Here is a 25,856-nt window from a genome sequence, read left to right on the forward strand (position 1 = left end):
CTAAAACATGGCCAACTTACTAGCTATTGAAACGTCGATTCGAAATTTTTAATATAGAAATGATAAGTTCACAATGACATTAATTAGAGTAATGGGAGACACATGTGGTAGTTCATAACGCCAGCTGCCAACGCTGTGCCTACGACTCCACATAGCAAGGCGGGTAGCCAGTGGCCTAAGACCACGGACGTACAAAATTGTTTATTACGGACACGAAGCATGCAATATAAATTAATAGTCATATAGGTGGGATCGCTTAGACTTATATGTTAGGCTCCTGATATCTGTAAAACGTGATGGGGTTTATTTAACGCAGATGAAAACAGATTTTATTCCAACAGTCACGAATGAACAAGGCCAGCTTACCTTTGCTATGAAAAAAAGAACGACATCCGGGGAAGTGACGTATATATGGACGCTGCGTAAACAGCGTCTTCCGGAAAGTTTTTATGGTCTATGTAGTTCAAATAAAAACGTGGTAAACGAATGTTCTTATCTGTAAAACACATAAAAATACACACACGCACATTCAAATTATAGCGTTTTACTCTCTTTTTTGTTTCTCTCCCTGAGGTCAAAGATACTAATATAATCCGGATTAAACTACAGATCTGGAGAATTTGCACTTAGTTTTTAATTGTATTTATTTAGTTATTAATATAATAATACTAAGCATGCATCTGGTCTATTTTATATAAGAGAAAGACATCAGAAATAAATACATTGTTTTTATAAATTAACTGAAATGATTTGTTAATCCTTTGATATATGCATCATGTGAAAGTACTAGTGTTCACAGATGTACCCACAGGTAAGTTTATTTTTCCATTAACATAGGGTACATAATGAACTGTACCAAGTAGCCTATTCATAAAAATGATTCAATAAAACTGTGTGAAAACATAGTTCTATCTTTAGCAGCCCAGATAATAATGATCCAAATCAAAAGTTCTAGTGCGGAAAGCAGCCTCCAGGGGGCGAAATTATACTTTCTAAACACGTCATTTGACCAACCAGCCATATCCCACGTGTTCAGCCAAAAACATAATGGCGGAGGGTTTCAAGACTGCCGAGCCCCAGGAGTACCACAGAAGTTTTCTCAAAGAAAACTGTCGGTCTGACGGAAGGGAACTGAGGGAATTTAGAACCACAACGCTGAACATAGGGTCCATATCCACAGCAGACGGCTCGGCCTTGGTGAAGGTGGGAAACACCACAGTCATCTGTGGAATCAAAGCGGAGCTGGCCAACCCCACAGTGGAGGCGCCCACTAAAGGTTACATCGTGCCCAACGTGGACCTGCCGCCGCTGTGCTCCTCTCGGTTCCGTAACGGCCCGCCGGGAGAACAGGCGCAGGCTGCCAGCCAGTTCATCGCCGACGTCATCGAGAGCTCCGAGGTGATACAACCGGAGGAGCTGTGCATCGAAAGAGGGAAGCTCTGCTGGGTGTTATACTGCGACATTGTGTGTCTGGACTACGACGGTAACGTGTTGGACGCCGCCGTCATCGCCTTGGTGGCTGCCCTGAAGAACACGCGGCTTCCGGCGGTCAAGATAAACCCGGAGACGTGTGTGCCGGAGGTGGATTTAGAGAAGAGACGCAAACTGCGCATTCACAAACATCCAGTTTGCGCTTCTTTCGCGGTGTTCGACAACTCCGTCCTGATCGTGGACCCCACGGCGGAGGAGGAGAGCCTGTCGACCGCCAACCTCACGGTGGTCACGGACGAGGAGGACCGACTCTGCGCGGTCCACAAACCGGGCGGAACCTCGCTCTCGGGAGAGAAGCTGCAGGAATGCATCAGCCGAGCCACGGCGCGACACCGAGAGATCCGAAAACTCATTGACAAAGTCATACAGAGTGTCCCTGTCAAGAAGACAGCAGAGTGAAGAGACATGGACACCATTTCTGTAAAAGTTGTATTCTCCATTGTCAATGTAAAGTTGTATTTTCCACTACCAATGTATATGTTTCTTTAACAATAAAAACGGATAACAAAGCTAGTTGGGATAATTGACCAGTATGGGCTTTAGTATTAGCTCAAGGTTATCTTTATTATCCCACATGGGACATTTTATTCGCAGCCAGGGTTCACATGAAAACAATACGAAAGGACATCAACAACACAATATCAGAGCTAAAGGAATGTGTGCAAGGAATGGAGCCAGAATGTTATTTGCCGTTAAGTAGGCTATATCAATAGCACTTGGGATGAAGGAGACATGGAGTCTTTTGGTCCTCAAAAAAGGTAACCTGAAACGGCCTTCTGTAAAATAGTCTAATCGGAGTAGAAACGTTATAGTAAATTGATCAGGAAAAAGGTATTTTCTAGAACGTTAGTGGTAGTCAACATGGGATTCAAAACACTGCTTCAAGAATATTACCTACTATTTGTAGCTATTCACTTCAGGGACTGATATACTGAAATTCTTGGCGGACTAGATAGTATACTAGTATGGGGCGACAGTGTCTCAGGCCTCAGGAGGTAGAGCAGTCGTCTGGGAATCTGGAGGTTCCCGGTTCGATTCCCACTCCTCCAAGCCAGCGTGTCAAAGTGTCCTTGAGCAAGGCACTTAACCCCTAGTTGCATGGTTGCCTCTGCATTCGGTGTGTGAATGTGTAAAATGTCAGGAACAAATTGTAAAGCGCTTTGGATAAAAGTGCTATATAAATGCAGCCATTTACCATTTATTTAGTATACAAAAGAAATCCCACAGGACTCGGGAGCCTTTGTGATGCGTCCTGCTGGAGAAGTCTGGTGCACCTGTCGCTCTGCCAGTGTAATATCTGGAGTCAAACCCAGGTCCCCTACATGGGAAATCAAAACTCCTTACTGAATAAATCTTACAGGAATTTGGGGACATTTCTTCTGCATTACTTCTAATAATAATAATGGATTTCATTTGTAATGCGCTTTACAGTTGCGGGGCAACTCTCAGCGCTACAGTTAAAGGGCCTTAAAAGCTAACGAGAATAAAGGAAAGAAAGAATATAAAAATAGGCAAGACTAAAACATAAAATAGCAGAGAAACTAACATAAAATAAATTGGTAAAAGAACATAAAATGTGTGGAGCAAAAAATTTGATAAAAGGTCAACAGAAGGCTCTACTAAAAAGGTGGGTTTTGAGGCCTTTCTTAAAAACATCCACGGTCTGTGGTGCTCTCAAGTAGTCGGGGAGAGCATTCCACAGACTGGGAGCGGAGGAGCAAAAAGCCAGATCTCCCATAGTGCATAGATTTGTCCTTGGGCGCTGGAGGAGGTTTGCCTGGCCAGAGAGGAGATGTCGAGAGGAGGAGTGAGGGGTGATGAGTTCTTTGAGGTATAGGGGGGGCGTTTCCGTAGAGGCATTTGTGGGTGAGCAGGGAGACTTTGAACTCAATCCTGAGTGAGACAGGGAGCCAGTGAAGGGACTTGAGGATGGGAGTGATGTGGTGGTATTTCCGCACTCTCATCAGGATCCTAGCAGCGCTGTTTTGGATACATTGTAGCCTTTGTATGTTCTTGCTAGGAATCCCGATGAGGAGTGCGTTGCAGTAATCCAGCCTGGAGGAGACAAAGGCGTGGATGAGCTTTTCGGCATCTGACAGAGTGAGTGAGGGGCGAAGTTTGGCGATGTTTCTAAGGTGGTAGAAAGAATTTTTGTATAGTTGATTTATGTGTGCGTCAAAGGTCAGGTGAGGGTCCATTTTTACCCCTAGGTTGGTTATTGTTGGTGACAGGGTGATGTTTTGGCCGGAAAAGGTGATGGTGGTGATGGTGGATGAACGAACCTGGTGTGGGGTGCCAATGATAATGGCTTCAGTTTTGGAACCGTTTAGCTGTAAAAAGTTGTGCTTCATCCACGCCTTGGTCTCCTCCAGGCAGGTGGTCAGAGTGGAAGATGGCAGAACTGTGGATGGGGTAGGGTTTATTTTTAGGTAGAGTTGGGTGTCATCAGCGTAGCAGTGGAATGATATTCCATGCCGGCTGATGACAGAGCCAAGGGGGAGCATGTAGAGGGTGAATAGGGTGGGGCCGAGGACTGATCCTTGTGGGACACCACAGGTGACATGATGGGTGTCAGACCCTGCCTCTCCCAAGGAGACATACTCCGTTCTTCCGGTGAGGTAGGATCTGAACCAATCAAGGACAGAGTCTGAAAGTCTGATGGTGGACTGGAGCCGGTGAAGGAGGATGTCATGATCGACGGTGTCGAAAGCTGCTGTGAGGTCAAGGAGGATGAGGAGGGCCAGCATCAGCCGTCATCAGTAGGTCGTTGGTGACCCTGACCAGGGCAGTTTCTGTGCTGTGGCCAGAGCGGAAACCTGACTGGAACTTCTCGAGAAGTTGGTTCGAGTTTAGGTGGTCCTGAAGCTGAGCGGCAACTACCTTCTCCAGCACCTTGGACAGGAATGGGAGGTTGGATATAGGTCTGTAGTTAGCCAAGATTTCCGGGTCTAGGGAGGGTTTTTTAATTAGTGGCTTTATGACTGCAGTTTTAAGGGCAGAGGGGACATGGCCAGCCTGGAGAGAGAGGTTTATGACCTTGGTGATGAGAGGGCTCATAGTGACAATATTGGATTTCACCAGGGCTGAGGGAAAGGGGTCCAGGATACAAGTGGAAGGCTTCATTTTCCTGACGATTTCCTCAACCTCTCGCTGTGTGATGATTGAAAAGCAGCAGAGAGGTTGAGTAGTCGCCGGCTGTGGTTCAACTGTTTGGACTGGAGGGGCAGAGGGGCTAGAGAGGAGGGAGCGGATGGTGTCAACTTTGGTCCTGAAGAAGGTGGCAAAGTTGCTACACTGTTCCTCAGAAGAATCAGAGTGAGGTGATATTTGGGGTTTGAGGAGGTGGTTGATGGTGGAGAATAGTTGCTTGGAGTTTCCAGGACTGTCATTTATGATGGAAGAGTAGTACTGGGACCGTGCCAGACTGAGGGATTTTGAGTAGGCCTTCTGGTGTTCACGGTAGGCCAGTTTGTGTACAGTGAGTCCTGAGACCTTGAGTCGCCGCTCAAGGACACGCCCAGCAGTCTTCATACTACGCAGCTCGCTGGTGTACCAGGGGGCTGAGCGTGCAAAGGTGACTGTTTTGGATTTAACAGGGGCATGGAGATCCAGAAGACTGTTCAGGGATTTATTGTAGAAGTCCACTGACTCAGTTGCTGATGAGAAGTTGACAGAGGAGAGAAGCTGGAGGTCCAGGGTCATGGTGTCCGGGTTGATATTTTTGAGGTTCCTGAAACGGATTTGGCGCTTGGGCTTGTTGAGTGGAGACTGGAAAGACAGCTCCATTGAGATGGTCTTGTGGTCAGATACCCCTAGATCGTAGACTAGCAGGTTGTTGATGGGGGCGGAGTTTGTGATGACCAGGTCGAGCGTGTGACCCTTTGTGTGTGTGGGGACATCAATGTGTTGTGTGAGGTTGAGGCAGTCCAGGAGTAGCAGAAACTCAGCTGCAGGAGGGCGTGTTGACGTGAATTATTATCTCCAAGTATTATGATATTGGCAGAGGTTGTGCAGAGTGTAGTGAGGAGGTCCTGCATCTCTGGGATGAAAACAGAGTTGGGTTTAGGTGGCCGGTAAATCAGTAGCATTGTCATGAGGAGAGGGGGGTTTACATTTGAAAGCAAGGCATTCAAATGAGGACAGTACAGGCAGGGGCTTCTGCTGGAATAGTCTGTCCCTGCAGGTGCATCAGACTTTATTAAACCTGCAGGATGCCTCAAAGGCTCAAATTCCTTCCCGTCCTGTAGGATTTATTTTTGTAACCAGTCAGCCAATCATTTAATTGTCAGTCCCTGAACTTTTAATCAGTAACAATAGTTCACTCGATACAATTTTAAACTTGGCACATTTTGAAAATTCATAACTTTATTGAGATGTTAATTAACAGAAATACAAAACAGTTTTGTTTGGAGCCCCGTTGGAGTGCACACATTCTGGGACACATGGAGTGATAAAGAAAGAGCTCTAGAGGCAAACAGACGTTTGGAGGTATAGAAAAAGACCATTTACTCAGACTTGATACTCTATTTTCCCTGAACTGAGTTAATATGCTACATAGGTGCGTGTGTGTGGCCTTAGTGCTGTATTTAAGGTACATGGAGAGAAAGACCATTACTACTAGTGTAGGATAGATGGAGAGTGTCTGAGAGAAAGACCATTCCTAGTGTAGGATAGAAACATGACTTAACTCTTCAGCTTCCGAGCAACACAAGGCCAGACCATGTACTGTACATTTTTATATAATAATTAACAACTAACATACAGTAACTAACGAAGCAGCAAGGCATGCGTTATAATTGTTATATCAACTGACAACATTTTCTGTGTCCGGGTTAATACACCCTGACGGAGTACCTTGGAAGACATAGTTTGTCGTCGTTTGTGTGGGATTGGTGGGAAAGAAAGTCAAGTGAGTGGACGGTGATCTCTTGGACTGAGAAGGATCCTCTTCTGCAGGTTCATCTGAGCAGAATCTTCACTGAGTGTTTTCAAGGATGATGGCAATGCCTTGTCCGCCACCGATGCATGCAGAGCCCACTGCATACTTGCCCCCTCGTCGCCTGAGAAAAGGAGTAAGTAAAAGTCATCCAAAGCTGCTCAATTGACAAATCTTGTGACCTAAAGCAAATCCTGTACCTTAAAACCGGGGGTGGGAGACAATGTGGCTATAGTAGTATCATGACAATTGAACTGTAACATTGTATCAATTTGTAACAGCCTGTATTGTGACATTTTCCATTGTAGTGTTTCAACGAAAGACCATTTCACCATAGTGCTCAGTCAAATTATGTTCTTGAAAATGCACTTTTAATCTATTCAAAATAGATTTGGGGTGTTTTACTCATACATTTAATTGCTTTAGAATTTTATGAAGAATAAATTATATTATTTCATCTTCCCATTATCAAAATCACGTTGTGAGGCAGAGAATCAATTATGGCTAAAAGTATGGCTGAAAATACAAGAGTGGCAATATTATAAAATCCTGGCCAGAGTGGCGTGTTGTGATAACATTGTATCCTCTCTCGTCAATCACCCCACCCCTGCTGCAAACTGGAGCCGCACAGGCGGGGAACAGAAGGTCTACCTGAGCTCGTGAGCCAGGTGAGCAGTGATCCGCGCTCCTGAGGCCCCCAGAGGATGACCGATGGCAATAGCTCCACCGTTGACGTTGGTCTTCTCCGGATTCAGTCCGAGAGCCTTGGCAACCGCAAGGTACTGAGGGGCAAAAGCCTCGTTCACCTACGCGAAACAAGACGACATCTTAGCAAACGACACCCGCTACCTGGAGCGACTGTGAATCGGTCAACTCCATAACAAGATTCAAGAGTTTTATTCGTCACATACATACACACAAGACATGTAGTGAAATGAAGGTGGCCATGCCCGCCTTGATTGTGCAAAAAAAAATACAAATAAAATAGGATAATAAAATAGACATGATAAAAAAGTACTAAGATAAAATACAATACAGCGCTGCTAAGCTTTACGAATTAAAAAAAGGTAGTGAGTTTTATATATTATACAATACTATATGCGGTTTTAAATTGACCTTTTTTTCCTGTCTTCTTTTTTAAGTGACATGTAGTGCGTTTGTGTGAGAGAGTGCAAGTGAGGGTGTATGCGTGTGTGTTCATGTGTGCTTGTGTGTGGAGAGATCAGTGTTCCGATGGCCTGGGGGAAGAAGCTGAGCCGGAGTCTCTCTGTTCTTGCTGCATGTATGTGGAGGCGCTTGCCTGACCGCAGCAGCTTGAACAGGCTATTGTTCAAAGTACTACAGATGTAATTCATGTGTACTAAAAAGGTAGTGCAGCATTTATCCTCCCCGATATTCTGTTCCCATTGCAACATACTTCCACAAGGTCCATGTCGTCGAGTGTGAGGCCTGCTTTCTTCAGAGCTTCTGTAATGGCGGGAACTGGGCCTGAGAGGATAAAGAGGCGAGTTCAAGTTTCAAGTTTGTTTATTATTTGTCACAACAAAATACAGAATACTTTATGATGAAATGCTTGTTTCTGTATGAGCCCTTGAGAGTGTGCTACATACAGTAAAAAGAAAGTAAGTAAAAAGTAAATAAAGTCAATGTACATAATATATACATACAATACAGAGTAAAATTAGTAACAGTGAGGTACAATGCAGAGGTACAAAACTTAGGGTAGGGTGCAAATGAGGTATGAATGTAGTGCAAATCTCTTTAATAATAGATAAATATTAAGAGTAAGAGAGCAGGGAATCTTACAGACGGAAGCCAGAACAAACAATATGAGACCGTTTATTTAACTTTAATGAGATTCACATGCTATATATACACTGACTACATCATCCTCCTTGATATTTGGCACTCACCGATTCCCATGATGCTTGGGTCACAGCCTGACACATGATACGCTACTATTCTGGCCAACGGGGAGAGCTTGTGCTCCTTCAGGGCATCTTCACTGGCAATGACCACAGCAGCCGCGCCATCAGATACACCCTGGAGATGAGGACATGATGATGTATTTGGTGAAGATATTTTTCATTGCAGGTATAATACCTGTTTGGGATCATTCTAAGACTCTTTATTCCCATCTCCCATTAAACCAGCTTAAATGGAACAGAAAAAAAGTGTACCCGTAAAATAGATTTATATTTGAGTTGCAATTATGTAATTATGTATTATCCAAAATAGTGTAAATAAAAATATTGCAATACCAATTGCGATCCCTATTGCTATTCTTTCATCGACACAATTCCATTGATTTGTAATTAACGCGGCAAAACTTCAGATCACAGGAGGACATATTGAAACCCCTTAACTCATCAACTGTCAAACTAAATGAATGTGCACAAAAACATTTAGTGATTTGGGATACGTGTTGTGAGATCATGCGCAAATTAAAATCACAATTGCTTTCCGGTGAAGTGGCCTTTAACCTTTTCACTACCACACTAGAGAAGGTTAATCTTTCACTACCACACTACAGACGGTTAACAGTCTGTAGTGTGGCAGTGAAAGGGTTAACCTTCCATAGTGTGGTTGTGAAAGGGTTAACCCTTTGTCGTGTGGCAGTGAAAGGGTTAACCTTCTGTAGTGTCGCAGTGAAAGGGTTAAAACAAATGCGAACTTGGTGTCTTTTTTGTATTTGTATTTATTGGTTTAAAATACAGAGAGTGCATAGGAACATTTTACTGTAAATATGCCAGTTTAGCCAGGTTGGCTAATTTTCAACTGTAGTCTCTGGGGCAGGTGACATGAGCACTACAATAATTAAGACATAGTACAATAATTAAAACACAGTAGGAATCAGTAGGTTACAATACACTAAAATACATTACTCACTGATGCGTTGGCAGGAGTAACGGTTCCTCCCTTCTTGAAGACGGTAGGCAGTCTGGCCAGCTGCTCCAGGGTGGTCTGTGGACGAGGGTGTTCGTCGTGGGTCATGGGCACCTTGCCCTTCTTGGCTTTAACGTCGATGGGAGCGATCTCTGCTGTGTAGTGGCCCGCCTCGTGAGCTGCAGGCGAAAAGGAAGGACATTCAATCAGGTTTCTGGCAAAAAAACTCCTCCTGCTGGACAGTATGACTACTACCATACTGTCTTCTACACCTGTATCACTGTACATATACTACAACTCTGATACTACAAAATATATATACTAATATACTACAAAATCTGATTAGCACTACACCCAGTAGTACTAATTTGTATATTTTGTACCCAGTTTAACCACCTGTACATTGTATATTGCACTTTACTGCTACATTTGCACTCTGGTTGGATGCCAAACTTATTTCCATTGTACTGTACTTGTGCTGTATGATGACAATACATTTGAATCTAATCTAATAAGACAAATAAAAATAAAGCCGTGCTGACCTGCCTTCCACCTCTGCTGGGTCTGTAATGCATACTTGTCACAGTCCTCTCTGGTGAGCTGGTATTTCTCGGCCAGGTTCTCTGCCGTGATGCCCATGGGGATTTTGATGTGCAGGTCGGTCAGGCCAGCCCACAAGGTATCCTCCATCTGTGACGATGTAGAGGAGTTAAGTAAAGACTGAAATGTCTACTTCCTACATGATATTCCAGTCAGCCATGTGTGAGTTGCTGCACAGGAAGTTACACAGCTTGACATAGTAGGACCCACAACCTGCAATTGGATAATTGACTTCTAGCAACAAATAGTACCACTGTTTAACATGGCGGAGTTCTCCAAGTTCATGGGAGCGACCCTCAAGTGGGACAATGAATCACACATCCCACTTAAATCAAGAAGGCGCAACAGAGGATGTCTTCCTACAGCGACTGAGAAAACGCAACCAATCCTGGTATAATTCTACAGTCACGAGAGAGCATTGTCCATATTCCGTAACCTTTCGGTATAGCTCTCCCGTCTCCCGTTTAAAGACAAGCCTGCAGCACGTTAGCCTCCACCGCTGCTAGTTGGCTGTGAGCCCTGCAGCATGGCGGGGGGAACAAAAGGGCATAGATGAGATTACAGGTAATAAAGACCGGAGTCATATCTTGCAAGAAAAGACTGAATTACTATGATTCATTACCTCTCTTATACCGGATCTGTGACCACACACGTGGCTGCCTCCCCTCATTCCCCAAGGGGATCAATAAAGGAATATCTTATCTTATCTTACTGGCCATCTCAGTTATTTGTTTTCCAACAGAGTCAATGACAGAGGAGGTCAGACTACCGTGCTCTTATTTGTAAAGCTAATCTATGTTGACATTCTGGCGTCCTGACATGAAACCGAGCGTATGGACCATCCGTATTCTTCATGCCATGAGGCCCACAGATGATATATGAACATATACACTTGTTGTTATTAGTTAACAGTGTGTTTATGTATCTGCGGTACCACAGTCTCAGGTCCACATCCAAAAGAACACTGAACAGCTACTTCCACCGGGCAAACAGACGGACAGACTCTCAATTATCACATGAGCATACACACAAAAGCACCTTAAGTGACGTACACACACAGCTGCTATTTACACTGTCGAATATATATTTTTTTTGATCCACTTTTTCTCCCATTTTTCTATATTTTCTCCCATCCCAATTTCGTATCATCCAATTCAACCCTCCCCTGTCACGAACGCTGTTTCTTGCCTCCCACAAGCCGGCTGCAATGTGGACTAAGTCATACATAGCACAAGTCCCCTCCGGTACTTGAGGTAACAGCAGTCGCATCTTTTCACCTGCGCAGCTCGACCTCTCAGTGTCGAGGAGTAACGCGTGGGAGGCTCACGCTGCCCCCGACACTTCCTGATTCTACTGCGCAGGCGCACCAACCGACTTGTAGGAGTCGCTTGTTCACAACGTTCGATCCCCACCCTTCAGTTTTCCCTCCCCGTAATACGGCCAATGTGTATTACTGCGGACGACCAGCCAAACTGAAAAACAATGTGGAGAGCTGGATTCGAACACGCGAATCCTAGCGTCTCCACACTGGTGGCGAGTGCCTTAGACCACTACACCACCTAGCCGCCCTACACTGTCGAATATATTTTAAGGTATTTCTTTTATATATTGTTGTATATTGTAGTCTACAAATCTGCTACGGTTGAGGAGCTGGGAAAAACAAGCATCTCACGTTTTTTCTGAATGTATGTACATTTTAAAAAGCTGTGAAAATAAAATAATCAGAATCTCTATTATTCATAAACACATTTCACAACTGTTGGTGGCTTGATTTTCCACCACACGACCCACCACCTCAGCAGCCTCTTTCCCGAAAGCCGTCTCCATCCTCAGCCACACGCAAACATGGTCAACTGCAACCAGACATTGATATTTTTGGTACTACTATTTCAACCTTGAGCTCAACAACTAATGCCATTTACCACCTGTACTACTGTACCGATATTCCTATTTTTATTGCATATTGCTACGGTTACATATGATATTGGTACATTGCAGCAACCTTTACAAGTACCCTTTGGTACCTTCAGGTTTGTGCCGATGACACTTGCTTTTATGTTTTGTAATATCTCAAGCTAGTCTCACCTTTAGCCACTACTCAGTTCTCTGATCTGTGACACACTGGACCAAAACGACTGCACTACTGTGCTTTCATATTTTCCATCTAAACGTAAACAGCCTAAGACATAAGCTGGTAGAAATAAGAAATAACGGTTTATTAGCGGTAAGGTAAACACTATGTTTTTTTTCTTTTTTCTACTTTTTCTCCTTATTTTCTATTTTTCTCTCATCCCAATTTCGCCTCGCCAATTCTCCCCTCCCCTGTCTCGAACGTTGCTAGACTATGCCTCCCACTGGTCGGCTGCAGTGAGGACCAAGCCTTGCATCACGTGTCCCCTCCGGTACATGAGGAGGCAGCTGTCGCATCTTTTCACCTGAACAGCGCAATCTCTCAGTGGCGAGGAGTAACGCGTGGGAGGCTCACGCTGCCCCCGATACTTCCTGATTCTGCTACAGGCGCACCAACCGACCTGTAGGAGTCGCTGTCCACAACGTCCAATCCCCACCCACCGGCTTTCCCACCCTCTAACACTGCCAATTGTGTTAGTATGACGACTGGCCAAGCCAGTAGCAACGCCGAGAGCTGGGCTCGATACCAGCATCTCCTGCGTTAGTGGCGAGCGCCTTGCCCACTGCGCCACTCAGCCGCCCTTAACATTCTATGTTTTTCTGAAACTAAACTGGATTCATCAATAGCAGAGTTGGAGAATTATTCAATAGTCCGAAATGATAGGAACAAGTATGGAGGTGGTGTCTGCATGTACATTCATAAGGACACCAAATTCATTAACCGTACTGACCTAGATCATGAGGCTATTGAAACTGTATGGGTGGAAATTCTATTTGAAAGGGCTAAATCTGGTCTAGTCGGCACAATTTACAGACCACCAGATCAAAATGGCTTTTATGATATGCTGGATGTGTGCTTAGCTGGAGCTGAGGATGCAGAAAAGATTCTTATTGGGGATTGGAACACGGATATGCAACAAAAAGATGCACCCGTCTTCAAATGCTTCAATAGGTTTTGTGATCTGCACGGCCTCAGCCAGCTGGTCACCCAACCGACACGTGTATGTGAATCAACTCAGACTACCTTCTATCCTACCAGTTTTTATTGCTTTCATTGCTTTATTATGTTTTTAATTTTATATCTTGCACCATATTGTTTTGTTTTTGTTGCTTTCATTGCTTTACTATGTTTTTAATCTTATACCTTGCATCACATTATTTCGTTTTTATCAACTTGCTTGTGAAGCACTTTGGTGCCAGCTGCCACTGCCTGGAAATGTGCTATATAAATAAAACTGACTTGACTTGACTACCATTGACCTCATTCTGACCTCTGACAAGTCCAAGATCTCCAATAAAGGGGTTATAGCATGCGGGTTAAGTGATCATTATATGATATTCTGTACCCGCAAAAAGCTAAAACAAAAGGCCGGCTGCCACAAAACAGTCACATCTACCTCAAAACCACTAAGAACCACCAGGGTAAAAAAAACGCGCTGAGCCGTGGATGCACTCCGAAATATTGGCCGCTATGAAAACCAGAGACAAAAAATGCTCTGAGTTTCGTAGAAGTCAGTCAAAGCTTACCAAAAGCACGAGCAGTGAACTCCAAGCCCACATGACTGAACTCAAACTGGAAAGAAACAGACTAAGAAATGACGTAAACTCCATGATCAAAACTGCAAAAAAGAATTTCATCAATGACAAAACTGAGGAAAACAAAAACAAACCATGTGAACTTTGAAAATTACTCAATAATCAACTAGGCTGCAGTAAAAAAAACTCAACCAGATTTTCAAACATAAACATAAAGACGGATAACTCGCTCATCACAGACAAGCTGGATGTAGCCAATTACCTAAACATTTTCTTCACAAACATAGCCACAACACTGGTAAACAAACTACCCTCCCACTCAGGGCATTTTGGGGTAGAACACATCATAGCCTACTACAAAAACCTAGGGGTCCACAAAGACGATTTCAAACTAGAAATGGTAACAACAGCTGAGGTACTCAAAAAAACTGAGCGCCCTCCAACCTAACAAGGCCACTGGCCATGACAATATCCCCTCCAAATTCCTGAGACTCAGGAGCCGCCATCACCCCAGTCATCACACACATAATAAACCTCTCCATAAAACAGGGACACGTACCCAAAGACTTGCGAGAGTAACACCCCTGCACAAAAAGGGCAGCAAATTAGACCCAGGCAACTACCGCCCTGTTTCTATCCTTACCACCATCTCGAAAGTCATGGAAAAAATAGTATACGAACAGGTCGAAAAGTACCTTGCGGAAAAAAATCGAATCTACGAATTCCAATCTGGCTTCAGAACATCCCACTCCACTGACACATGCCTTCTCTATTTAAACGACCACATCAAACAAGAGGTGGACGCGGGCAAATACTGCGGCATGGTCATGCTGGACCTACAAAAGGCCTTCGACACTGTCAACGATTGTGATTGACAAGCTAAAAGCAATTGGTTTTGATAGTCTATCAGTGAGCTGGATGCAATCCTACCTGGAGGGGAGAGAACAGATGGTGGAGGTAAACGGTACCATACCCCCCCCCCCCTCCCAGTGAGCTGTGGTGTTCCACAAGGAAGCATACTAGGACCGCTACTGTTCCTAATTTATGCAAATGACATGTCGTCAGCTTGTGACTGCAACTTGTTCCTGTTCGCGGACGACTCAGCCCTGCTGGTCTCTGACAAGAACAAGTTACAGGTTGAAAAAACCCTCAGCTCGGAACTAGGCAAAATCTGCATATGGCTCGCTGATAACAAACTATCATTACACCTGGGAAAAACGGAGTCCATTCTCTTCGGTTCAAATAACAAACTCAGCAAGACCGACGGCTTCTCAGTTACAGTGGATGACAATATTGTCACAAGGAAAGATGAAATTACATACCTAGGTTCCATCCTAGAGGCAAATCTTTCCTGTGACAAAATGGCATCCAATGTAATAAAAAAAAGTCAACCAACGAACTCGATTCTTGTACCGGATCTCCTCTCTGGTAAACAAGAATACCCTGAAGACTCTGGCAGGAGCACTCATTCAAGGGTACTACGACTATGCATGCACCTCATGGTACCAAAGCACCTCAAAGGCGCTAAAAACAAAATTACAAACATCTCAAAACAAACTGGTCAACTGCTTGACCTTACTCCTAGAACCCACCTCACCCCTGCCCACTTTGACAACCTAGGATGGCATAGAGTAGACGACAGAGTACAGCAACTTGCAATGGGCCTGGTCTACAAGATACACTACACGACCAAGGTACCCATGTACATGTCAAAATAATTCCCAAAGGTCAGTGAATACCACGATCACAACACCAGAGGGAGCTCCACAAATCATGTTAAACCCAGATTCGGCTCAAACAAGGGACTAAACACGTTTCGCAATTATGCCACATCAATGTGGAACGCCCTACCCAAAGCTGTAAAGGAATGTGAATCACTACCCACCTTCAAAACCACTCTCAAAGAGCACCTATGAGAGACTGCAATTAGAAACTGGCCCCTGTAAATGTCCTAACGCAACCCCCTCCAATGTACAATAAATGTCATATTAAACCCAATAATACACGAGACCCTCTTCTTGGGACCAAGTAAGGTTTAGTCGATAATCCAGTGTACAGTTACCCCCCCCCCCCCCCCACCACCTACAATGTACAGTTTCCCCCCCACCCCACCTACCCAACCCCCCCCTTCCACCCCTCCTACCTACCAACCTCCTCCAATGTACAGTTTCTACATCAAATGTATATAGTACTCTCTTTTTTAGACTCAGTACTGTATTTGTAAATCTGGTATGTCATAAATGTATAGATGTAGCAGTACTGTCTATCTGTATGTCATGTATGTCATATGATGAATTGAAAATGGGGGACCCTGATGTAAACAAGACGAAAGTCTTTCTCTGGTCTGCATCCCCTTAACAATTGTGTGTATTGAACTGTACTGTATTGTACCCATTCTGCAATCTGTTAATAAAATGTTCAATCAATCACTGACTGGACTGTTGACTACTACTAAATTATACCAGTACTAGTGCAAACAGTTAGAATTTATGGTGACATTGAATGTATAGATCTGCAGAGTTTGTCTGTCTGTGTCTCGCACCGTCTACCACCGGACTCCTGACTGTACATCGTTGCATAATCTGTGTTCCTTTGTAAAGTGAGAATTTGCTGTGTGATCATGCGTCAGCCCCAAATTACCCAAGTAAAATTCTCGGTCTTGGGAGGGTGTAGACTACCACATGCTGCACTACTGTCGGTCTGGAGAGGGTGTAGACTACCACATGCTGCACTACTGTCGGTCTGGAGAGGGTGTGTAGACTACCACATGCTTCCCTACTGTCGGTCTTGGGAGGGTGTAGACTACCACATGCTGCACTACTGTCGGTCTTGGGAGGGTGTAGACTACCACATGCTGCACTACTGTCGGTCTTGGGAGGGTGTAGACTACCACATGCTGCACTACTGTCGGTCTTGGGAGGGTGTAGACTACCACATACTGCACTACTGTCGGTCTTGGGAGGGTGTAGACTACCACATGCTGCACTACTGTCGGTCTTGGGAGGGTGTAGACTACCACATGCTTCCCTACTGTCGGTCTTGGGAGGGTGTGTAGACTACCACATGCTTCCCTACTGTCGGTCTTGGGAGGGTGTAGACTACCACATGCTGCACTACTGTCAGTCTTGGGAGGGTGTAGACCACCACATACTGCCCTACTGTCGGTCTTGGGAGGGTGTAGAGTACCACATGCTGCACTACTGTCGGTCTGGAGAGGGTGTAGACTACCACATACTGCCCTACTGTCGGTCTTGGGAGGGTGTAGACTACCACATGCTGCACTACTGTCGGTCTGGAGAGGGTGTAGACTACCACATGCTGCCCTACTGGCAGTCTGGGGAGGGTGTAGACTACCACATACTGCCCTACTGTCAGTCTTGGGAGGGTGTAGACTACCACATACTGCCCTACTGTCAGTCTTGGGAGGGTGTAGACTACCACATGCTGCCCTACTGTCAGTCTTGGGAGGGTGTAGACTACCACATGCCTCATCCTCCAGTCTTTCCACCCGACAGCTAGGAGTTTCACTGGGAGAGTGTAATGTAAGTGGAGGTTCATTTCATGCCATCTCCCCCAGAGACCCCTCCCTGCTGAACAGGCGGCGGCCGACCAGTAGGGGTCACTGTTGTGACAACCAGGACTCGTACCCCACTAGGACGACTGACCAAGTGGCAGGTGGTGCGGGAATTGAACCCGGGTCTCTGTGGTAGTATGTGAATGCTTAGACCTCTACACTACCCAGACGCCCCAGTGCTTAGACCTCTACACTACCCAGACGCCCCAGTGCTTAGACCTCTACACTACCCAGACGCCCCAGTGCTTAGACCTCTACACTACCCAGACGCCCCAGTGCTTAGACCTCTACACTACCCACACGCCCCAGTGTTGGGTCTTTTAAAGGAGTAAAGGAAATTAGTAAAGAAAATTATAATAATACAATTACAAAAAAAAAAGGTAAAGATCACACACCTTGAGGTCAACTCCAAACTTGGTACCAAAGCGAATGTTGCGAACAGCATATGGTGCCTGGCTCATACTCTCCGAGCCGCCACACAGGACCACCTCAGACTCCTTCAGGCAGATCTCCTACAAAAGAAAAAACACAAGAGATATGCACACACCTTTAGATTTACTTCAGAGCAACAAGAAGACAAAGATGCTGGATATAGGAAGAGGGAAGACGGGCGGAAAAAACGAATGGGTGGCTATGTCCTCAGTGAGAACTCCACACACGTCATTAGAGAAACTGACTTGTGCCGAATAGCAATCTGCTTAAATATCAGGAACGTCATAGCCTAGTTTAGTTTAGTTGTGAATTGTCAAAAAAGGTGAAATATGTATCAGTATGCATCCAAAATATAACAAAAATACCTTTTAAAAAAAAGCTCCACTGAATGACATTCCAAGTTTAAAATGTCAATATGTTTCTAGGACCCTAAACATGGCAAATCTGTTACTCAATCAAATAAGCCTCCTAATTTTACTGGTATAAATAATTTTACAATTCATTCCATTCCTTTCGTAACTTGTCCCTTGTCTGCCTAATTTCCCAGAGCTGGTGATGGAAGTAGTTAAGAGAGTTCCATGTCTCATTTCCATCCCATCTGAGTAAGACACATAGCATGATGATGACTTTGTGAGGTATTAACATTGCTGTTGTTCATTCAGTACACTAGCTACTACTTTTGTGTTTGGCTGGCCCATAAATATTAAATATTTTTTGCTGCTACTTATATATGAACTACTATACAACTTCTTTATACAACGGCATATGTAACTTAATTATTGACTATTTCCTGTACTAGTCAATTCTTCCCTTTTGTTCCTCTGCTTGCAGTACTGACTGAGGGAGATGGAGATGGCCAACCGATGGAATTGCACTGTGTGTGTGTGTGTGTGTGTGTGTGTGTGTGTGTGTGTGTGTGTGTGTGTGTGTGTGTGTGTGTGTAGATTACTAAACAATAGTGTGGTGGTAGTCTATGGGTGGATATTTTTTTTCTTTTTCTCAGTGGTTCCGCGGTTGTTGATGTTCTGTCATTGTTGTCAATTTCTTCGTTTAATAATTTAGAAACAAAAAAAACATTGCGTTTGTACAAATGCAGAGATCAAGGTTTCTGTGACATGAAATCACACGTTTCATTTTGTATACAGTTAGTATGTATAGGCAAAGTCTGGGCAACATTACATTGCAATTGCTATTCAACAAAATAATTTGCCATGTAAACATTTGTTTATGGTGTGGGAGGTGTGTGGATTACCTGAGCGCCATTGATGATGGACTGAAAACCAGATCCACACAGCCTGTTCACAGTGAGAGCTGGTACCGGGATGGGCACACCACACCTCAGACCCACGTGCCGTGCGATGTAGGGTGCATCTGCTGAACTCTGGAGAAAAGAGGAGGGAAAAGACAGGTCTTTGTGACAAATCCCAAATGTACAGAAGTGGATTTTAACCTGTTATTGAAAACGATTCACTGTTGGATAAAGACTAGGCTGCAGTTGGGTGATAATATACAGTAGACATCAACTCTTCCCCACAAGTGGCATAGTGACTGAGACACATTCGTCTCACACTGTCACACTGGTTGGATGCCTAACTTTTTTGTTGTTGTACTGTACTTGTGCTGTATAATGACAACAATACATTTGAATCTAATCTAATTTGCTACGTATGATACATATTTTCAACCTTTTTCATCTTACACATTTGAATATATATTATTTCAATATATCTTCGCTAGCTCCAAGCCGCCTGTTGGATTTACAGCACCTGCATGACGTTCCCCATGATGACACTGTTGATGAGTTCTGGTGCCACACCTCCTGCTGCCAGGGCAGCCTTGGCGGCATGCTCTGCCAGGTCTGTGGCACTGTGGTCCTTCAGCACGCCGCCATAAGTACCGAATGGAGTGCGCTTGGCAGAAACAATGAATACACCTAGAGGAAAAACAGAGCATTAGGGCCACGTGGGGGGAATTCTGTGTGAGAGTTTAAATAACCAGTAGAATGATGATAATTCAGTCAGTAAAGGCTCATTGTGGAGTGTTAATGTCAGGAGTGTAATTTCTTCAGCTTCAGAGTTCAGATGCATCATTTGACTTGTTATGACTGTTTTAGCACAGCCAACTCTCAGTGCTGTATGTTGAATGGGGTGTTGTCGGCCTCCGTTTGTTGAAAGGAGACGTCAAGTTAGTATCATAATATATGTAGCTTTCAAACATAAACAAAGAAAGTGTGATCGGTTCCTATTGACTAACCTAGCAGGTGATGTTTTTGAACCACTAAAATGAACTAAATTGTTACAAACTTTTATGCAGCTCAGAACCAGGCAAAATCTGCATATGGCTTGCTGATAACAAACTATCACTACACATGGGCAAAACAGAGTCCATTCTCTTCGGTTCAAATAACAAACTCAGCAAGACCGACGGCTTCTCAGTTACAGTGGGTGACAATATTGTCACAAGGAAAGAAGATATTACCTACCTGGGTTCCATCCTAGAGGCAAATCTTTCCTGTGACAAAATGGCATCCAATGTAATAAAAAAAGTCAACCAACGAACTCGATTCTTACCGGATCTCCTCACTGGTAAACAAGAATACCCTGAAGACTCTGGCAGGAGCACTCATTCAAGGGTACTACGACTGCTTGCACCGCATGGTACCAAAGCACCTCAAAGGCGCTAAAAACAAAATTACAAACATCTCGAAACAAACTGGTCAGACTACTGCTTGACCTTACTCCTAGAACCCACCTCACCCCTGCCCACTTTGACAACCTAGGATGGCTTAGAGTAGACGACAGAGTACAGCAACTTGCAATGGGCCTGGTCTACAAGATACACTACACGACCAAGGTACCCATGTACATGTCAAAATACTTTCCAAAGGTCAGTGAATACCACGATCACAACACCAGAGGGAGCTCCACAAATCATGTTAAACCCAGATTCGGCTCAAACAAGGGACTAAACACGTTTCGCAATTATGCCACATCAATGTGGAACGCCCTACCCAAAGCTGTAAAGGAATGGGAATCACTACCCACTTTCAAAAACACTCTCAAAAAACACCTACGGGAGACTGCAATTCGAAACTGGCCCCTGTAAATGTCCTAACACAACCCCCTCCAATGTACAGTAAATTACCAAGTATGGTCTTGTCAATATTCCAATGTACAGTTTTGCTTGTACAGTGGTACAGTGCCCCCCACCCACCCCTCCTACCCAACCTCCCCCCCCCCACTCCTACCCAACCCCCCCCCCCCACACTCCTATTCAACCCCCCCCCCCCCCCCCCCCACCCAACCACCTCCAACGTACAGTCCCCCCCACCTACCCAACCTCCTCCAATGTACAGTTTTTACGTCAAATGTATATACTTTTTTTTCTGGACTATTTTCGTATCACAAACAGTACTGTATTTGCAAATCTGGTATGTCATAAATGTATAGATGTAGCAGTACTGTCTATCTGTATGTCATGTATGTCATATTTGTTACGATGAATTGAAAATGGGTGACCCTGATGTAAACAAGACGAAAGTCTTTCTCTGTTCTGCATCCCCTGAACAATTGTATGTATTGAGCTGTACTGTACCCATTCTGCAATCTGTTAATAAAGTTCTCATTCATTCATTCATTCATCTCTTCAGGGAAACAGATTGGATATCTGAAATGGTTTGATTCTGTTGATATCCAGAGGGATAGCGATCAAAGGGCTTTAGTCATAATTTTCACAACAACAACTGTAACATTTTGGGTAATTTTACATCAACATACCTTGATGTAAAAAAAATGCAACAAGATTGAAAAACAAGATTTTCATTGTACTGAATTTTGTAAGTTACCAGGCTTAACTTTTACTGTGTTTGTTTTGATGGTGGTATCTAGTCTTAGCATCTAGGTTGTCTCACGCTCATCTTGTCATACTGTGTGCCAACCAAATGTCCCCTCTGTGATCAATAATCCATTTATCCATCCTCATATTAGAACCAATAGACACCTGCTGCTATGACACCTGCATTTCCCCAAGGGGATGACTCAGTGCCCAGTCCTTACACCAGATTTCTAGATATGGGAGTAGTTTATTCTTTTAGATTCAAATGCATTGTCATTATACAGCACAAGTACAGTGCAACGAAAACAAGTTTGGCATCCAACCAGAATGCAAATGTGACAGTAAAGTTAATCTTCTGAATCAACCAAGTGCATACTCGATTGAGGTCATTCAGCCCTCTGTCTATTCCACAGTGCAATGCACACCCAGTGTTTGCTCTGCCTCTTCCCATTGGTCTGAATGGACGATTAGCAATTTTACATCAAACTAGGAGGCTGTCGTCTTTATGTAGGCTACCTGGTCTAACCACGCTCTCTAAAAATAGATTGTTTAAAAAAAAAAGTTTGAAGTGAGCTGGAATCTGGTCATGACACACACGTCACCTTTACCCCAATTATCATTATACAGGAAGAACAGGACCCTATACCTGCAGCTGTTTAGATATGAATGCATTTCCATTTACAATAGGGTCTCTTTCATTGTTTTTTTTGTCTGAACTCACGTTAAAGTGCTGAATGAAATCATTGTAATGACGTTAACAGCGCGCATTTTGTTCATTCAAAACTGCGACCATTTATGTAACGTTACCTCGGAGAAGTGCCATGATCTCGATTCCACACGAATGACAAGCAAGTTACGAAGTATTTAAGTGGAGGTTCTCAGTGACGGTCTCTTCCTAGTCTTGACTGACACCTTTTTATCAACCCGAGGTGCGTCCAACCATATATTATACAACCAAAGAGGCTGCTACAATCATAGATATATATAGAACACTAGATAGCTTAAGGCGGAGTCACCAGCGTCGCTGAACCGCCGCCATCTTGCCCCAGTCAGCCTTGAGTGAGGGTGAGTGATCTGCACAGACAAAAATACTCATAACTCGCTGAAATATTGACGGATTTACAAACGGTTTGGTTTATTACAAGCATTATTAACGTGGCTATTATTCAAGCGGTTTGTAAATCTTTAATTTTTTTTATTTATAAGTATGCAGTATCATACCTACATCTTTGATGTTTATAGCAAACCAACCCGTTTGAAAATCGGTAAAGAATTGAGCAATCTATGGTTATTTAAATAGTACATGCACCATAGACATGAATGTTATCAGTAGCTGATCTGCCTGGGGCAAGTTGGGGGACTGATTGATTGATTGATTGAAAACTTTATTAACATATTGCAGAATGGGTACAATACAGTACAGCTCAATACACACAATTGTTAAGGGGATGCAGACCAGAGAAAGACTTTCGTCTTGTTTACATCAGGGTCTTGTTTACTGATGTAAACAAGACGAAAGTCTTTCTCTGGTCTGCATCCCCTTAACAATTGTATGTATTGAGCTGTACTGTACTGTACCCATTCTGCAATCTGTTAATAAACTTTTCAATCAATCAATCAATCAATCAATCAGTTGGCCGCCCTACGACAACGTCGCTCTACATTGGCCGGCAGCGCGGGTAAGCTATCTAGTGTTCTATATATATCTATGGCTACAATCACTGACCTTTTGCCTATATACTGTGACGTGATATTTTGCATTCTGAATAGAACATTCAACAATGTCACATCTGCTGCGTACACCCCGTTATCTAACCGTTTGAAGGGTGCAAGTTCAACAACAAATGCGAATCCTTATTTGTGTTAGTGAGGACTATGCCCAATGTGGACCATTCTTACTTTGTCCAATCTATCTTTGTTAAATAGAAAATACTCGAAAGTGGCAATGCGAAATCTGTTGCGACCTAAATTAGTTTGACGTCATCGCCCTGCGCTGTCTCTCTGGTCGCAGCCAAGGGGACAGCAATGTTACGATTAGCTATTACATCTGTGGATGTGTTTATCTGAATATCTGATTTTTAGGGTGATCAAACAAGATACTAAATATGTCACTCGCTGTATCACGTACTCTCTGCAGGGTATTGTCCCGACAGACTGCTCCATCAAAGTAAGTGACGTTAGTAAGCTTTCAACCTACTGCTAGAGTTCGCCAGGCATTGGAAGCTAACATTGGCAGAATTATTCTCTAATTACATTTGGCTGGTAAAATCCATATGCAAGCTTCTTTAACTGATGCACGGTCAATTTCGCTTTCTCCCCTGTCGCCACCACCACTGACTCCTGTTTCTTTCTCTCAGCTTTGTGAAGGAAGCACATGGCCATGCTATTCAAAGTCCCTGGTTTGTATCGGCATTGACATTGAAGACATCTGCCCCACTAAGGTGTGTTGATGAAATCCAGATTTGATGCCTTACTTGTGATAGCAAGTCGTGTGAGTAGAAAGACAGTACATAGCTACTTTTCCTAATTTATTTGAACCATGGTACATGGAGCCAGCACACATAACCGACCTTTGGATTACAGCATTACAAACTAGTATGGTAGTTAAGATTGCAGAAAGGGCTCTTTTGTAACATAAAATTAGCTTGTAAAAATGTTTAAGGCATGTGTTGAGATCTCTGCTCTGTGACATGTCAGTGCGGAGCCCAGAAAGAAGAAGAAAGTGGACCACAAAAGAGACAGCATAGCCAAAGAGAGAATGAAGAAGAAGCTGAAGAAGATGGAGAAAGTTCCACCAGAGTTCGTCCCCATTGAAGACTTTATCACTCCACTCAAATGCCGGGACGAAACAAGGTGCTGCTCTCATAACGTCCATTCAGCATGTTAATGACACCGTATCTTATCCATCGATGAGTCAACCCAAGTCAAATTTCAATCAAGTGACCTCTCTTACTACTTGTGTATGTGCTGTATCTCTTTATGAAGGGCTAGACCAGAACGAAGGCTACCCTTTGAGGAGAGTGAACGTCGGGCTCTGCTGCTGAAGGAGTGGTCTCGTTACAAACTGGTGATCTGCCTTGACTACTCCGTCATATTATCCATCCTATGTTATCGTATCATGTGTGGGGGCGACAGTAGCTCAGGAGGTAGAGCAGTCGTCTGGCAATCCGGAGGTTCCCGGTTCGATTCCCGCTCCGCGTGTCGATGTGTCCTTGAGCAAGACACTTAAAACCCCCAATTGCTCCCGATGAGCAGGTTGGCACCTTGCATGGTTGCCTCTGCCGTCAGTGTGTGAATGTGAGTGAATGGGTAAAATGTGAGTAACAAATTGTAAAGCGCTTTGGATAAAAGCGCTATATAAAAAAGCAGCCATTTACCATGTGTTTTTATTATTTTTTGTTATAATGCACAATTTTGTCGTAAAAATGAATGATAAAAAGTAAGTTTCACATTTCTCACAAAATGATGAATGTTAATTGAAAATGTGATGTGACACTTCTCATTACCATACAGTAGTTAATGTGATAATCATTTGGATGATCAAACATGTGATTTTTCCATACCTAAGCAGATATCCGTATCTGCAGATGAATTTTCCCTGAATATCTCCCATATTTCCCAGCCCTACTTTTGATAAAACCCACATTTGATACCATTTTTCTTTTTGCAGAAGGAGTACGTGGCTGAAACAGAGGTTATTGAAGTTGCTCTGGAAGCCCAGAGGGAGGCTCTGGCGGCACTGAAGATTGAGTCAGAGGAGCTCTACGAGGCAGCCTTGAAGCCAGACCCCACACTGTTCCCCTTCCATCACGAGGGACCCACCTACACACCATCGCAAGACAAGTATGAGCCTCCTGAAGGCAAATACCACAACGTCACCAAGGTCTACACACAGTGATGGAGGAACGTAACATTGTGGGTGCAGCTGATCAGACACGGAGGCTTCTGCCAGCCTTAGGCTCGATCCACACTGCCAACCCCACCTGTGCAAGAGCGGCTCAGTATGTTCAACGTCAAATCTCTCAATGACGCACCGGTGCAGCACAGCAGCTGGTCTCTGGTCTGACATGTAAATAGTAGTACGGTTCATTTGACCTTCACTGCTGAGGTTGGCGGTGTAGATCGAGCCTTGGTGCCATGGAGGGAGTCAATATTTTCCACTGAACAATTTTCTAGAATTGTCAATAAGGTGGTGGCTTGTGGTCACTGTCTTCATTATGGATTTGTCTGAACATCTAAATGGAGTGAGCATGATTGACAAGGTTGTCAATCAAGTGATTGTCATGTTATTCATAAATGTATAATGAAACACGCAAGTGACAATGTTTTTCAAATAAAGTATTTACATTGTTTTATTGATATGCTTTGTTCATATTTGTATAACATGGTATTCTGTGAAATTATAATAAAAGGCATATCCTGCACAATTGCATCATA

At 43.8% G+C, this 25,856-nt stretch overlaps 3 protein-coding genes across 3 annotated transcripts; 2 read left to right on the plus strand and 1 right to left on the minus strand.

Annotated features, from left to right (window-relative positions):
• The first annotated feature begins 1,043 nt into the window (after positions 1-1,043).
• Positions 1,044-2,000, plus strand: exosc8 (exosome component 8). The gene has a single exon (XM_084315210.1). It carries the CDS (start codon positions 1,048-1,050, stop codon positions 1,888-1,890), a length of 843 nt encoding a protein of 280 aa, XP_084171336.1. The 5' UTR covers positions 1,044-1,047; the 3' UTR covers positions 1,891-2,000.
• Positions 2,001-5,835: 3,835 nt separating this feature from the next.
• Positions 5,836-22,381, minus strand: acaa2 (acetyl-CoA acyltransferase 2). The gene is made up of 10 exons (XM_084324864.1): positions 22,227-22,381; positions 19,352-19,518; positions 18,838-18,966; positions 17,549-17,665; positions 9,856-10,003; positions 9,317-9,492; positions 8,341-8,470; positions 7,845-7,915; positions 7,079-7,233; positions 5,836-6,551 (listed from the first exon to the last, which is right to left on the minus strand). The coding sequence occupies exons 1-10, from the start codon at positions 22,240-22,242 to the stop codon at positions 6,467-6,469; spliced, it is 1,194 nt and encodes a 397-aa protein (XP_084180990.1). The 5' UTR covers positions 22,243-22,381; the 3' UTR covers positions 5,836-6,466.
• Positions 22,382-23,431: 1,050 nt separating this feature from the next.
• mrpl40 (mitochondrial ribosomal protein L40) lies at positions 23,432-25,776 on the plus strand. The gene is made up of 5 exons (XM_084318125.1): positions 23,432-23,586; positions 23,777-23,860; positions 24,117-24,272; positions 24,405-24,486; positions 25,090-25,776. Exons 1-5 carry the CDS (start codon positions 23,525-23,527, stop codon positions 25,315-25,317), a joined length of 612 nt encoding a protein of 203 aa, XP_084174251.1. The 5' UTR covers positions 23,432-23,524; the 3' UTR covers positions 25,318-25,776.
• Positions 25,777-25,856: the final 80 nt, after the last annotated feature.

Source organism: Notolepis coatsorum, assembly GCF_963971535.1.
Source record: "Notolepis coatsorum genome assembly, chromosome: 1".
Lineage (NCBI taxonomy): Eukaryota > Metazoa > Chordata > Actinopteri > Aulopiformes > Paralepididae > Notolepis > Notolepis coatsorum.